This window comes from Salarias fasciatus, chromosome 5 (assembly GCF_902148845.1).
Source record: "Salarias fasciatus chromosome 5, fSalaFa1.1, whole genome shotgun sequence".
Taxonomy (NCBI): domain Eukaryota; kingdom Metazoa; phylum Chordata; class Actinopteri; order Blenniiformes; family Blenniidae; genus Salarias; species Salarias fasciatus.
In genome coordinates, this window is record NC_043749.1 from 15,166,067 (window position 1) to 15,181,657 (window position 15,591).

General features: G+C 39.8%; 3 protein-coding genes across 8 annotated transcripts in view; all 3 read left to right on the forward strand.

The window, feature by feature from the left end:
- The first annotated feature begins 751 nt into the window (after positions 1 to 751).
- On the forward strand, positions 752 to 4,056 carry tusc2b (tumor suppressor 2, mitochondrial calcium regulator b). 2 transcript variants are annotated; one of them, XM_030091701.1, is made up of 4 exons: positions 752 to 888; positions 2,121 to 2,367; positions 3,082 to 3,202; positions 3,290 to 4,056. In XM_030091701.1, the coding sequence occupies exons 2-4, from the start codon at positions 2,219 to 2,221 to the stop codon at positions 3,353 to 3,355; spliced, it is 336 nt and encodes a 111-aa protein (XP_029947561.1). In that variant the 5' UTR covers positions 752 to 888; positions 2,121 to 2,218; the 3' UTR covers positions 3,356 to 4,056. The 2 variants fall into 2 exon arrangements, with proteins under 2 accessions (XP_029947561.1, XP_029947562.1); XM_030091702.1 differs by having other exon boundaries at positions 753 to 884.
- Positions 4,057 to 6,742: 2,686 nt separating this feature from the next.
- On the forward strand, positions 6,743 to 13,375 carry hyal2b (hyaluronidase 2b). Of its 3 annotated transcripts, none has more exons than XM_030092721.1 (4): positions 6,743 to 6,851; positions 9,347 to 10,326; positions 10,486 to 10,575; positions 10,670 to 13,375. In XM_030092721.1, exons 2-4 carry the CDS (start codon positions 9,376 to 9,378, stop codon positions 11,057 to 11,059), a joined length of 1,431 nt encoding a protein of 476 aa, XP_029948581.1. In that variant the 5' UTR covers positions 6,743 to 6,851; positions 9,347 to 9,375; the 3' UTR covers positions 11,060 to 13,375. The 3 variants fall into 3 exon arrangements, with proteins under 3 accessions (XP_029948581.1, XP_029948579.1, XP_029948580.1); XM_030092719.1 differs by lacking the exon at positions 6,743 to 6,851 and adding an exon at positions 7,984 to 8,120; XM_030092720.1 differs by lacking the exon at positions 6,743 to 6,851 and adding an exon at positions 7,992 to 8,146.
- A 258-nt stretch (positions 13,376 to 13,633) lies between these two features.
- The window catches only part of abhd14a (abhydrolase domain containing 14A), a 5,328-nt gene continuing 3,370 nt past the window's right edge, over positions 13,634 to 15,591 (forward strand). The window contains exons 1-4 of one of the 3 annotated variants that reach the window (XM_030092617.1): positions 13,634 to 13,945; positions 14,765 to 14,922; positions 15,060 to 15,340; positions 15,489 to 15,591. The exon at positions 15,489 to 15,591 is cut by the window's right edge and continues 13 nt beyond it. In XM_030092617.1, the coding sequence (XP_029948477.1) occupies positions 14,815 to 14,922; positions 15,060 to 15,340; positions 15,489 to 15,591 (492 nt within the window). In that variant the 5' untranslated portion in view covers positions 13,634 to 13,945; positions 14,765 to 14,814. The remainder of the gene's footprint in view (positions 13,946 to 14,764; positions 14,923 to 15,059; positions 15,341 to 15,488) is intronic. The other 2 variants (XM_030092618.1, XM_030092619.1) reach the window with 2 other exon arrangements.

Consider the following 15,591-nt stretch of genomic DNA (forward strand, 5'->3'; position numbering starts at 1 on the left):
AGTTAGTACCATAAACCACTGCAAAAATAATACAAACTGTAAAAGCAGCTTAAAATGTACTTATGCAAAATTACTGCAGCAAAATTATAAGACAATAAAACCAACTACATGCTTTAGTCAAATTTATGAATTAATTCACATCTTTGCTTAGAGATAATGATTGAACGATTGATTGATAAACTGTTCTTTGACTAATTTAGAGTATTTATAACATAATTTAGATTGTGGCAGTATTGTTAGTTTGCTATAGAGTTTGATGTTTAATGCTATGTTGTTGTTTTTTGTTATAATATTGGAGACAAATTTCACATAGCATATACAGTGTTGCTCAGCAAGAACACTGCACACATGGATGATTTCATGAATTTATATATATATAAGAAAAACTAATAAAATGAATAAAAGAAGAAATGTGTTAAATAGCGGCCTTTTCTCATAATCGTAAGGTTTTGAAAATATTCTGTAATATTTTTGGTTGTGTTATGTCTGCTTTGTTTTAATCAAGTATTTTAACAAAACTCAACGATGCTTCAAGAATTTAAAATTAAATTATTCGCTAGATATATCATTGCTGTCAAAATGTATTGATTGATTTTATTTTATCTTATCTTATTTCCGTATTGAATGATCATCGACTTTACCGACGGTATTTGACGCGGATGAGTAATACTGCCTCCACAACACGAGAGGGCGGTAAAGCGCTTTGAGGTGAGTTGAAAATTGAAAGGGGTGAAAAAAATACAAATACACGAAGAAGAGCGAGCTAGCATAAATAGCTAACCCGGTTGTGCGTTTCGAGGTCTGCGGTCGTACAGAATTAGGAATTTCTTCAGACAGTTTCACCCAAGAAACATACTGCACCTGCGAACCCACCGCAATCCGCAGTAGGTATGTTTACAGCCTTGATAAAGAGACAAACGCCGGTTAAAAAAGCAGCTAAGGTTAGCCTCGTGAGACGCTATTTTCTGTAGAAACATGTCCTGCTGACTAACTGCTCGCAGTGATAAAGCAGGCAACAGAAAGTGACATGAAAGTATCTCATATAGCATTAATCTTATTAGTGCTGTGAGAAAAGAAAATGTAGCCAAGTTAGCTGTCAAATCTTTTTATGTAGTGTCACGGTGTCCTGTGTAGACTGTCATCAGACCTATCTGGTGTCATGTTATTTTTTTATTTATTTTTTTAAAATGTGATTCACTTTGATCAAACACTTTGGACCTTGGAGGGGACAGGGTGGTGGGTACGTGAAGTCTGCAGAGGTCTGCCCTGATAAAGTACCGCCATGTCAGTAGTGGCTTGCTGTTTTTGACACTTGTACAGGACATGGCTCAGATTAGCTGGAGTGAGCCTACACACCCTCCTCAACTGGTCTCTGTTTAATCTTAGTTTAAATGTTCTTTAAATCAAATCCGCCGGCACGTAGATTTCATTTGTTTTTATTTTACACTCACATGAAAGATACATATTTATTTGATGTGATTTGTCCAAATTTCTTCCAGGAAATCAGGAATATCATGATCAGCATTAATAATGAAACTAAATTCCTAACCTCTAAAACCACAACATCATTATGGGGATTAATCAATTATTTATTTTATTATCTCATCTGTGACCTCAGTGTTGTCTCTACAGTTAAAATAATCATTTTATTTCTCATACCTAAATCATGACTGTTATATAGACTGTCAGTTCATTCTGTCTGAAAATGGTTGAATCAGCTCATTTTTCTGCTCACAATGTTTCTTTGAAGCAAAGCAGAAGTCCCTGTCCTGGTTTTATCATGGCGATTCTAAAAATATCTGACATCATTTCTGTTTTTCTAGCAACTTCTCTCACTGTGTCTTTCTTTTTTACTGCTTTTCTAAAATTTGTGTATACACTAAAAAGACAACCTTTTGTGTGTGTGTGTGTGTGTGTGTGTGTGTGTGTGTGTGTGTGTGTGTGTGTGTGTGTGTGTGTGTGTGTGTGTGTGTGTGTGTGCATTTTCCCTTTGTATGCTGTATCCTGCAGAAATGTGTCAAATCTCAAAATAACTGGAAAGAAAAATAGCTCTGTTTTTATGGTAATATTTTTTTTTCCTGAAATGATGAAGCTCCTTCTTCTTGGGCCACCTTTTACAGGAGTCATCTTGTTCCTGAAACACGTTTCATCAAATACAGTCACACTGTAGCACCCCTGGCAGCCTTGTGACCGAGAAAATAATGAGCTGCAGCTGAAGATGGGTGGTAGCGGCTCCAAATCCAAAGGAGTTTGGCCTTTTTCTGGCTCAGGTAATGTGGACGATTCAACCAAAGATGGAAACGAGCAGTCACTGGCAAGAGTTCGAAGTTTCCCGGGTGCAACACCATTTGTGTTTACCAGACGAAGGTAAATGCAGCTTCTCCCTCACTGTTTTTCTTGGAATATAAACACACTCGTTTGTACACTTAAGATCATATTATGATTATCATTATTCATATTTGTATTTTGTTATGGACACGCCTTAAGTTGTCGGACCCAAACCAAACTAATTCAATTGTACATCAGAAAATTATTGGTATAATCCAGCGTCATTGTTCTCTGTTTGCTCAGTAAACACAATCGCTGAGTTGCACATTCATCCTGGTCCAGTGTTGATGACGGTGGAAAAGCTGAAACCATAAACTTAGACGGGTCCATGCAACATTTTCGGGTCACTCATTTTTAAAACTTAAAGCAGCTGAAGTCTGTTTATTGAATTTTCCTGATAATGCAGTCTTTTGATTTGGCAGCAGTGGACTCGAGAGTACTGCTGCCGTAGCAGATCTACGGTGTTGTTTTACTGAGCTGTTGTTTTGTTAGCCTTCAACATCAAAAAATCAACCATTTCTCTACCAGGAGGTCTCAGCCGACAGAATGTTTTCATTACAATTTTCCGCAGAATATTCCCAAAACACAGGCTGAGTGTGTGTTTTTACTTTAACCTCACACTCTAAAACCTTTCCTTTCCCCCTTTTCTGTTGTGTTTGGTGGCTTGCCCCTCCTTTTATGTCTGTAAATGTATGGGCATGGAACATGACTACAGCGAGACTGAAACAAATGTTTTTGTACCTTTGCTTGCAGCTCTATGTTCTTCGATGAAGATGGTGACTTGGCACACGAGTTCTATGAAGAAACAATTTTGACAAAAAATGGCCGTAAACGGGCCACGCTGAAAAGGATTCAGAAAAACTTAAGACCTCAGGTGAGGAAATAACTGAATCTCACTCATCGGTGCCAGCTGTTTAACACACCAGTCCACATCATTGGGATGTATTTTGTGTCCCTGCAGGGAATTCTAAAGCTGGACCACCCGTGCATCCATGTAGATTTCCCAGTTGTCTTGTGTGAAGCCTGACAACGTCTGAGGAGCTTCCCGGACAAGCCACTGTGTCAACTCCGTCCTCGGTTTCCCCCCCCCCCCCAAAATGATGGAAACCCAAAAACCAGCTTTTGAAATACTCCGATCTGTTGATATATTTCATGCCCTTCCGTGGACAGGCTGATGCAGCGTGTGCTGAGCCTCTGCATGTGATCTGTTTTTGGCTTGTGTGCATTTTGACACAGTGTAGGTCACCAGTGGGGACCTTCGAAGGGTGCCAAGTTGGCAAAAACATGCTCAGTTTACGAATTATTTTGTGTGCATGTTGGTGTGAGTGTGTGCGGGATGAGGCACGGCCGCGACGGGCGCTCTTCCTGGATAATTCGTATAACCTGAGGAGTTCCAAGAGAATCTAGCCAGTGGTCAAAGTAGGAAAGTTGTCGGCGCACACTTTGGTTTTTTTGACACTGCTAAGACTTGCTTCAATATGCATGGAACAGGATCTGCTTATGGATTATATCCTCGGGAGTTGACAATCAGTAGCCCACAAATTGTGAAGTGGATTCATGTAATGAAGTAATGTTTCAAGGACTGGCTTCAGTGACGGCAAAGCCACACATGTACACAGCAGCAGTGAGTCTATTAAGAGATCCTGTTGTTTTCTTTGCTGCTTTAGCAAACTATGTTTCACTATTAATTTATTATAAATGTTTTTAATTACAAGTTGAATTGCTGAACTGCGTTGTCTTGTTTTTTTTTTTTTTAAACCTCGTATGATAGTTGATTTACTTCAGGAGGCAGGGAACCTTCACACGCAAAGAGTGTATTGAACCACTGCAACATTTTCATAACCAACTTCAGATGAATCTACTTGCAGTGCACAGACGGGAAAGCGCAGAGGTGGCAACGAGTTTTATCCGCAATCTGTCACAAGGTGAGGAAATAGCAAAATAAATCTAATAGTGATGCGGTTTGATCAGATGGAGCTTATCAGGAAAGATCGACTCGGCATCCCTGATGTTCACTGGTGGGAGGTTATCACAGAAGAAGGTATCAAATGACCGCGGGGCAAATGGGCACTGCAAAGTAGCAGAGTGCAGCCAAATTGATCAGTGATCAAAATTAAAGAATTCAGGTGTACGTACTCATGTACGTATATACAGAGTAACCAATCACAAAGGTTTTAAGTGAATATATGAATAATAAAGAGAATTGTGATGTGTTAGATCAGCCATATGAGAGTTATGTGAATGAAGGGTATAAAAAAATCAGAGGGGTACAATTAAACTTTTAGCTTCGGTGCATTGGTGGTCAGATTGGAGAAGTTACATCGGAATACTGTGGAATAATCTCAGAAATCTTCACTCTGACCAAAATTAGCCGAGTTATGCTAAAATAATGAGATGATGGTCGAATTTGCTCATCATGCTTCATCTGGACCATGATTAGAATTTCAAAGTTGCGTTGTGGATAGAACTGTTGTATGTCTGGTTCTGGAGTTCTGCTGTACGGTAACGAGGAATTTCCAGCCAGAGTTTAAAAGAGCTTCTTGTCCACAAAGCCTGAAAGAACCACTGAAATTACCAGATGATATCTGCGGTGATCCTGACCTCCACCCGCAATGAACTGATCCACTTGCAGAGGAAATTGCGAAGGCAAGTCACTGTTGGAAGCGAGGCGCATGTACAAGAGCCTGCTAATGAGGTATTGCTGAAGTTTAGAGTGCAGTAAAGGCCATCCGTATAGTCTCCATGGGAAAAGGTTTCCTACAGGTTTTGTGCAAAGCTGTCTGTTATTGCTCTCCTCAGAGGATAAGGAGGTCTGTGCCAAAATCCACCCAACTTTATTGCTTGTAAGAATTGATTTTACTCTGCTCATGTCTTTGCGCATTTGCCCCCTCTGAGTAACTGCAGTTTAGTTGAGTCTTGGGGAGACATGGATGTGCAATTACTTTCTGTTGTTTACTTTTATAAAGCTAAAATAATGCGGAAAGCCATGAAGAAAACTGAGCTATTACGTTTCAGAAATTGACTCAGAAAACATCCCACCTGGTGGTTTTGCTGACAAAGGACTGGGTACAGTTTAAATTATGAAATCACAAATGCCAATTTTTTTTAAAGGGAGTATTGCCAAAATACAGCCGATTATTTTAATGTGTGGAGAAATAATTACAGGTTCAATAATGACATCTGAGACTACTTCATCAAGAGCTGCCCATTTAAATGTGTGTTTGAAAAGGTCTACAGTGAATACTTTTGTTTGATTTTTAAGCAAATTGACTTTTATTGAACATCCTTTCAAAGTAATTCAATAATCCATGATTGAGCGATTAGCAGACGTTCAATTTCGATATGTCTGAGATTTAAGATGGTTAACCACAGGTGTAATGGTTTCACAGATAGAATCTAATTTGACTAGTTTCAGTTTGAAATATGCATCTTCTACAAATGCCAGTGTAGTTTATTTATGGGTTCTCAGGTTTCCACACAAAAATTTGCAAATCAGTTTCCTGGATTGACTCCAGGTGTGATTTTGTGTGACAGTTTATCTCTCTGTGTTTTCAATGTGATGGACCGGAGGTCAGTCCAGACTGATGGCTCCTCCTTGTTTGGATAAAGCAGATGGATGAGTTTTTCTTTTTAACTGCAATTTTTCAGGGACCAGAGCCGATCATCGTTTTCTAAAACAGCCTCTTTCAGTCAACTCAGGGTTGAACATCTGGATGAACTCTTGTCTCTGATGGCATTAAAAGGTCTGTATTGGAGAGAACTTTGCAACCACTCATTTCTTGATAAATGTATCAAAATCTGAAAAAGTGTATTGCAGCTGTGCCCCTGTAACCTTTATTGAAATGGGAAAGTTTTTCACTGAAAATGTTAAAGCTTTTTTTTTTTTTTTTTTAACTTTTGGCTAAATTGATGACATAACTACATTTTCATATATACATATATATATATATATATATATATATATATATATATATATATATATATATATATATATATATATATATATATTTAGTTTTTTTCCATTTAGTTTAGATTTCAAAAAAGAATTAATACTTTTGGGAACAGGAAAAATAAGAACAGAAAATTAAACAAACGTCAGAATTAAAGTATTGTTCGATGAAATATAGTCTCTGCCCTTCACAGTTGACCATGCAAATCTACTCCAGATCATTAATTTATTGCACGTCAGGCAGAAATTTCAGCTGTTTATTTCCTTGAGCTGAGTCATGCTAAAGTCTAGATGTTACAAAAGCTGGTCAGTAGTTCCTCTTTCCTCAGAATGAGAGGTGGGCAAGGCTACATAAGTGAGAGAGGTTCAGCATGTATGACTAACCTGAAGATCAAACAGGCGGGACTTCCCTGACATTTAAATAGCAATGAACAAGTACTTTATCACTCATGTTAAAAAGGCTCTCAGAGGCTTATGCTGGAGCATAATAATGAGCTTGTTCCTCATGCGGCCTGATCCTTAACAACTTGAACTAACTGTGAGATACTTTCCTCTGGAGCTCAAAGAGGATAAGGTAAGAGAGATCATTTTGGCTCTTCTGGAGAAAAATAAGTAAAAGCTAAAGTAATATCATTGCCAGCTATTTTTAGTGCTGTATCTATAATAATTCTCATTTGGTCATAGAGCCCAGCTCACTTGGTTTCCAGAAACGACAGTAGTGTGCTTTTTAGGATCTTCAACTGATTACGAACCTCTTAAATACAAGTACAGGTCAAACATTACATAATGATGGAATGGATCTTCTGATTTGGTTTAGGATCTAAACTTTAGGTGAAAACATTGCATGATTACTTTGAATTCACAACAACAATAATTAAAATGTTAGTTTATTATTATTATTATTATTATCTTTGATGTTTTCCTCTTTTTAGTTTTAAAACAAACTTTCTTGATCACTTCTGTATCTGCTTACTCCAGAGTGAAACTTTTCACAGTTATGTTGTAATTATGTTATCTTTGCTCTGCAAAGATTCTTGGTCAGTTGATTAGTTTGACAGATAAAGGTTAAGTGTAAAGAGTGAGTTGCCAGAAATTTTTAACTGTTGCAATGCTATTAAATGCATATAAAATTACTAGGATTTCAAAGCAGTACTTTTCAAAAAACCTAAAATATCAATTTCCTGAAAAGTATTTGATGCAAAATACAGTGTTCTTTTTAGAACACCTTTTTTTTTCTTCATAAAAACAGTAAATAATCAGAAAATTTCTTAACAAAGTCCTCATGAAACAGGATAGTAAAAAAAAACCTTCCAAGAATAAGCACAGATGCAGATGGATTACTTTTAAACGAAGTAAATAATAATGCAAAAATCTCAGTTTTGGGTTTGATGGGGCAACTAATTCAGAGAAATTTCCTCCACAGAGAACACACTATTCAGATTTTGATTTGAGGGGTGGTAGGCAGCTCAGAGACGTCATTTTACCCTAAAAAATACGCTAAGAAAATCGTAATCACTATAAAAGAAAGTTTAATAGTCACTAATGATTAAAAATACACAAAGTGTTAAGAAAAGTGGTTAAATAGAACGTGTTATTAATTTCTGGTAATCCCACACCCCCCTGCTTGAGCGCCAGATGCAGCGAACTGTTGTTGCTCAACACATTTACGGGCACATTCGCTCCTCCAGTTCCTCTCAGCCTGTGGACGTGGTGTTAAACCACCGGGATGGACTGAACGGGCTCCGGCAGCTCGTCTTCACATGGCAGGCCGCTGGAAATGTAACTTATCTGGTGGCTACATTAGCGGAATAACGGCCGGCCGTCCTCGGCTTCAGCGGAACAGGTCAGACCGGACGGAAGGGAGAAGAGGTCCGTTAGCTCCCGTAGCATGGTGGTCAATTTCAATGAAACTTTGAGCTAATGTGGCTAAAGCCCTTCACTGCAGAGCTTTAAAACACACTCGGAGGGAAAAGTCTCGTTTAATAAAGAACACGGCGTTGAGTCTCTCATCTTTCAATGCATATCTGACTATGAAAGATTGATGAACATCTGTCAGGGAAAGCTGGCAGAAGTCTTTTAGCCTGTCTCTTTTGAGATGCTCTTTAAAACTTGACTCTGCATCTCTGCCTTTACTTAATTTTATTGTAACTGTTCAGATTAAAACTAGAAGTTTGATGGATGGCATAATAGTGCAATGAATATTTACCTTACGATCATGTTACTTTATGTAGATGTATTTTGTTGTTTTCTTGCTTCTTCTTTTCATTTTTACCAACTTGAAAAAATTTGACAGATTCGACCCAAAGCACAATTTTTGACTATTGTCAATGGAATTAAGCCTTTAAATTATGTGATATGATTACTTAAATGACACAAGAAAAAACTACATTTTAATTACAATTGGATCTTAAAATCCTGAAACCAAAGGCTGATACCAGCAGAAAAAGTAAAAAAAAACTACTGTTCCTTCTACTAGGACACTGTTACAAAGAATGAACACTTAAGACAATACAGCTCTCTCTCTCTCTCTATCTATCTATCTATCTATCTATCTATCTATCTATATATAAACTTTTTTTAACATGGGTATACCTGGTGAGGTTCACTGTTAAACTGTTAATAACAAGAATTCATATTTGATCCACAGATAGTTTTTTGTGAATTTTTGAGATGAAAATATCTGAAGATAGTCCTTATCATAATGTGGTTAACAATCAGATAGTGAACCACTCAAAAACAATTTGTTAATCAATCATTTGGCCCAAAGAGCTTCACCATCCAGCTGACCTTCTGTCTCTATGAGTCTCTTCTTCGTTTCCATCTTGATGACTCGCATTAAGGAGCCGGTTTCATCCTCGTTCTGGATAACATTCTGCAATTTTCTGAGCAGAATTGTTCCGTGGGAGATCGATTATTCTTTGTTGGTGGATTTTCTTGTCTTTGACACTGAAATCATGAGACTTCCTTTCTCTCCCATGTATCTTATCACTGTGCGTTATCACTGAGCCATGTATTGTGACATACAGATAAATGTTTGATTAATCTAACAAAACTGCTGTCTCTCTTCAGAGAACGGAGCGTGAAGGTGGGAAGTGACCATGGAGGTGATGTCCCACTGTCCTCTCACCTCGGCTGGCCAGCTGGTGTGGTTGACCCTGCTTGTGGTTTCAACATGGACCGCCTTGTGTTCAGCAGATATAAGGCAGACAAGATGGCCTTTATATTCCCAAAAGCCAGTACTTCTTGCCTGGAACGCACCGACACAGGAATGTACGCCACGACATCGTGTAGCTCTGTCTTTAGATCAGTTTCACATTGTAGCATCTCCCAATGAGGGCTTTGTCCGACAGAATCTCACTATTTTCTATAAGGAACGCCTCGGGTTGTATCCCTATTATGAGCATGGTGGCACTGCGGTGAACGGAGGCCTCCCCCAGCTCGCCAGCCTCACTCAGCACTATGAAAAGATGCCCGAGGGGGTGCAAAAATATATACGAGAGCCTGATGCAAAAGGTTTGGCTGTTATTGACTGGGAGGAGTGGCGTCCACTGTGGATCAGAAATTGGGATACTAAAGATATCTATAGGAATAAATCCCGTGTAATGGTGGCCAAAAAGAACCCGACGTGGACCCCAGAACAGGTGGGGAAAGTGGCGCAGCAAGACTTCGAGCTATGGGCACGAAAATTCATGCTGGACACTTTGAAACTCGCCAAGAATCTGAGGCCCAATCAGCTGTGGGGCTTCTATCTGTTCCCGGATTGTTACAACCACGACTACAGGGCTGGCCTGCAGAACTACACCGGCCGCTGTCCGGCTGTGGAGATGTCTCGCAACGATCAGCTCAACTGGTTGTGGATGGAATGCACGGCGCTCTTCCCGTCCATTTACATGGGCGCCGCGCTCCGCTCCACAAATCACGGGCGGCTCTTCGTGCGAAACAGGGTGAAGGAGGCGATGCGCCTGGCGTCTGTTGGAAGTGGACTCGCTCGCCCTGTTTTTGTTTATACACGGCCCACTTACATCAGTCAGATGGCACTCCTAACTGAGGTGAGAGGAGGCGGTCATACGTTCAAACCGTCATAGCCAATTTAAAAACTTACCAATAGCTACCGTACTTCTGTAAATGTTACTGAAATCTTGCCTTTTGCATGTGGTAATGTATTCGGTGTCATCTTTCTGTCATTGATAATGTTGAGCTCTTTACAGACTGACTTGGTTTCCACCATCGGAGAGAGCGTCGCGCTTGGAGCTGCAGGGGTCATCTTCTGGGGGGACACCTCCTACGCAAGCAGCAGTGTAAGACCTCTGCCTTTTTGACTTGTTTCATGCCGAGTCGCACGGTATTTAAGAGAATTCGAGGTTAAGCTCTCCTCTTTTCTAAAACCTCTAGGCCAACTGCTTAACCCTGAACGACTACCTGAAGGGAGCACTGGGCCGGTATCTCCTCAACGTGTCCACGGCGGCTGAGCAGTGCAGTCGGGAGCTGTGTAAATCCCACGGCCGCTGCCTTCGCCGACTGCAAGATAGCGACGTGTATCTTCATCTCAGCCCCTCCACGCACAGGATCAGCAGTCAGGGTGGGAAGCTGAAGGTTACAGGAGCGCCCGGCCAAGCTGAGCTGGCTGCTTTCCGTACACACTTCCAGTGCCAGTGCTACAGTGGGTACAGGGGCGACGGCTGCGTTCAGAAAGAAAAAGGGCTGAATAGAGCTTCCTCTGTCTTTGGGACCTGGCCTCTTTGCCTTTTACTCCCACTTGGCCTCCTCACTCTGCTGCATTGAGGAAATAGGAGAAACCAAAACTATTCACAGCTTCTGCCAGCCCTGAAAAGGACACTTCAGAATATTTGTCGTAAATGTGGTACGGTTGAAGCAATCGGTCCCAAACTTATTCCAGATGAGTCCAACACAGTATCCCAACTTAGTGTAATACTGAAACAAAGAGGGTTCAGAAGAGTTCACCCGAGATGCTTAATAACACAGATCCTGCAGGAGAATAGCATGGCCCGATGCAGCGGAGCATATTGGTTCTCCAAAAAGGTGGAATTAACAAATTGTGAGCCTGGTCCTGGGAGCACACTGAAATAGACTTCAGTGCCAATTTAGAGAGAAGAAGTACCTCAGCACCAGCTTTCAGTTGTTCTTTCCAGCCGAGCCTCACTTTGAAAGGTGTCTGATGGTTTTGGGGAATCTCTCTCCTCCATGATAGGTTATATACGTCTGTGTTTGACTCTGGTGTCTTCTTCAGGACTTTGCATCAGATATTTAATAATAAAAATCACAAAAACAACCCCACATTTGGCAGTGGTGAGCTACAGTGTACGGATGATGCCAGTAGTCACATTTACAGAGCCTGTCACCTGAAAGGAGATCTTCATCCGAGCACAGGCAAATGAAGGATCTGTCATACAGCAGTGCGATGGCCCCGACTCCTGGTTATCATTTATATCATATTATGTTAAATATCTCAACCGTAGCTCAAAGGCCTCAGTCATGCTTCATGCTGACCCAGACCTGCTTGTGAAGGGATGTGAATGGATACTGAATGGCTTTTTAGATCTTTCTTTTTGGTAATAGAAACAACATGGCTGGACCTGCCTGTTTCTGACCATCACTGCCTTATTAGGGTTACAGAGTGATATATATATATATATACGTATATATTTACAGCTCTTTTTGTTTACATTTTTTGGGAATTTATTTCAGTAGAATATAGTTACATTAATTCCTAAATGCCTACAAAGATGTAAGTAAACAAAAATGTGCTGAAGCAAATGTACAAAAAAACAAGTATGGCAAGAAAAGGAATGAATAACAGAAAATGTAGGTGTCAGTAATTAATTTAAACATGCCATTTAAGTAACTTATGATAAAGACAAGTCAAGCCAAACTGTTATTAACATTTTTCATTGAATGAAAACATGCAGGTTACATCTGATAGGATTTAATATTAATACAACTAATTAGTTATCTAGTAAATCTAGTTAATATTAGTACAGATCTGTGAGAAACCCAATGACAGAAATGCCAAAGATATATTTATTTGTAAAATGGTTTTCAGAACATTTTGGTTTCAACAAAACTGAAACATAAGGGTTGTATTTTCAAGTGTTTATGTCAAAAAACCATTTTATATGAATTATTTGAAACCTCAAACATCTACACTAGTCTGGGGATCTGCTGATATTTGACTTGTTTGTACAGCAATTGTTTAATGATCGCATCTGCTTTCATTGTTAATATAATTTCCGGACTGAATGTTTCATGTTTTAATACAGCAGCTTGTGTAGGAAGAGAGCAAACATGAGTCATAGTACCAGTGTTTGTGTTGTTTTCTTCAAACTGAAAAACTGGGATTGGCACAGAAAAAAGTGTTTTTGTAGGATGTTTTATTTGCACTTTAAACATTTGTCTGTTGAGATTGATTGGGCTTTGTTTTGTGAGGTGTTCCCGTTTTTTTTTTTTTTTTTAATTCTCATTGCAGTATAAATGTGCTTAGGAACACTTTTTGTTCACATGTAATTTTAAAGAAATGATCCACTGTGAATCTTGTTTAAAATGAAATTGGTACTTCTATGTATGCTCCGCTCAGCATTTCAGATCAGCAATGAAAGATTTCGGTTTTTTTTATGACTTTTTTAAAACTTTTTTTTTAACAGTGAAAGAACCTATGCTTTATTTCTACATTCCTTTGTTCTTAACACGTGATCGATTATTGGCAGTGACTACTAGTTACGAAGGGACTCAAAGGGATTCAAAAAAGATAGTTGTGTAGACAAACTTTAGTTAAAATGTTTTCTGCATCAGAGAGTCTTGTTTTGCCCAAATTTCACTCAGATTTGTTTTTGAAAAAAAAAAAAAAAAACATAACTACTTGACCCGGGATTTACTGAAGGATGAACTTTACAATTTAGCATATGCATTTTCCAGGGACTGTAATTTTTTTCACTAACTATGAAATATGCCAAGCCTTTAATCCTCACTGTATAAACTTGATGCCGGTGCCTTGTGTTTTGTGATCCAACAACAACTAAATAATACAGTCTAAATCTTTGTAAAATCTTTTTTTAACTTGAACAAATAAATGCTGGATCTGTACAGATGACTTGTCTTCTTTATCTCAACAAACATGGTTGCTTTGAAGCAGAGTAGACCAACACAAATGTGTGTTAATCACATCAGTGCTTCTCATTTTAAATGAAAACAAATTTTTAAAGTGTTCAGGGAGTTATAAATATGTTGTTAAATTTTAACAAACTTGAATCATCGCTTTATAAGCACTTTCGAGATCTACCACAGGAAGTGACGTCGGCTGCGCTGTGTTGTTATGTGCAGCACTGAATGCGCCCCGACGAGAAACACGTGCTTTAAGATCCTGGTGATTTACTGGTCACATATTCTCACGTGAATAAGCCTTTTTGACGTTTTTACCTACGACACATTACACTTGGCCTCCTTCCGGTTGGCAGTCGCCCATAACTGCAGGGATATTTTATCACTGTGCATGGTTTTTAGTTATAAAAGCCAAGTTAGCCACCGACAGCATCGTTTGGAGCTCCTCAGCCGCAGCTCTCATCTCAAGCGAACAGCGATGCAGAAGACGTGAGGATGGACAGGAAACGCTCGTCCTTCTCTCTCTGAGCGTGTCTGGGCTTCTCCTCTTCGTAGGTAATGTTTCCATCTGCTGTAGCATTTCGAGGCTCTCTTTCTACAGCACGGCGCATCCAGCTAATGTTACCTTTCATGCACATTCCTCTCCTGGAATGTGGTCAGTCATGTTACGCATTTTGTGTTTGTTCGTTTTTCTGTCGAATTTATCTTTTCTGGGATGTGGTTTCTGTCAAGCTACAGCCGCCTGCAGTCCATTATGGTTAAATCCTTATTGCCTCCTTGAAAAATGTACAGCAAAAGTATGGCCATCTGTGTTTGGTACATTATTTCATTGTTACATTTCTTCGAGGGATGGGCACAGGATGAACTGATTAACCCAGGTGTGTCTGACCTCAGTAAATGACCAGACACATCTGGATTAATCATTTCATCCTATCATGAAACACGGGAAATACAGGTGCTGTCTGAACTTCAGGAAGTAATGGAGCTGTGCATATAGCCCATTAAACGTGTACCAATGAAAAGCCTGATCCTTTTTCTATTCTATTCTATTTATATATCTTTTCTCTGTGGTGCTGGAACACTGAAATTTCCCCCTGTGGGACAAATAAAGGACTTTCAAATCATTTTTCCTCTTGCTTGGTGCCACATTCTCAAGGAACGGTGTACCGAACGGTGTACAGAACGGGGGGGAGCATGTGGGTGGTTCCCTTGGAGGAAGAATCTCTCTGCCAATGCTAACAAGCATTTTTGGTGTTGCATTTAGCTTTTGGTGCTCCTAGGTATTTTGCTCTTCAGATATGTCAATGCAACTTCTCATGCAGAAAGAAATCTGGAGTAAATTTTGCTGCACGTGACAATTCCATATCTCCACAGTTTGACTGGGCCAAACTCTGCCTGTCACCATCCCACAGCAGTTTGCGTGCATGCTGGTTTCCACCAGGAGGAAGAAGCTCCAGGCTATTGTGGTTTTACATAAGGCAGCCTCATCTAATGACAGCTCCTCTTTTGCTTTTTTGAATGTCATTACCATGGTCAGTAAAAAGTTGGAAGATGATGTGTATTACTTTGACAGTATAACATAATGCATATGTATTTAATGTATGACAATTAAATGCATTTGTAAAAATTAAAACTGTATGTTGACACTACTACTTCTATTACTTTTCAGATCGACCTTCGTGGAAAGATGAATTTCTTGCGCAATCGTCTTGTTGTTCTGGGCCTGGTGATGCTGGCCACCCTGCTGCTGTATCTCCTACTGCCATCCATCCGCCAGGGCAACATGGAGCCTTCTCTTGAAGCTCAGAAGTTGGGGCTGATGGCCACCTCCCCCCCTCCACTTCCAAGCACCAACATAACTATCCGCACCGGACATCTACCTGGGGAACCGCCTCTGTTTTTCCGAGAGGCGTTGCCAGTCGACAGCACCGGACGGCAGATATTCCCACGGTGGGTTGACAAGTGGAAGGACCCATTTCAAGACTCAGCAGCAAACATTCTTTGTCTTTATTAACTATAAACTGGATAGATTATAGTAAATATAAGTGAACACTGCCTTCTTTTTAATTCTGAATAACAAAGCAATGTCTTGGTGCAGGCTGCAGGTGGTCCTCCTCCATGGCCAGGCTTTCACATCTAAAACCTGGGAAGAACTTGGTACGATGACCCTGCTGGCAGTTAACGGCTATCAGGCTCTCGCA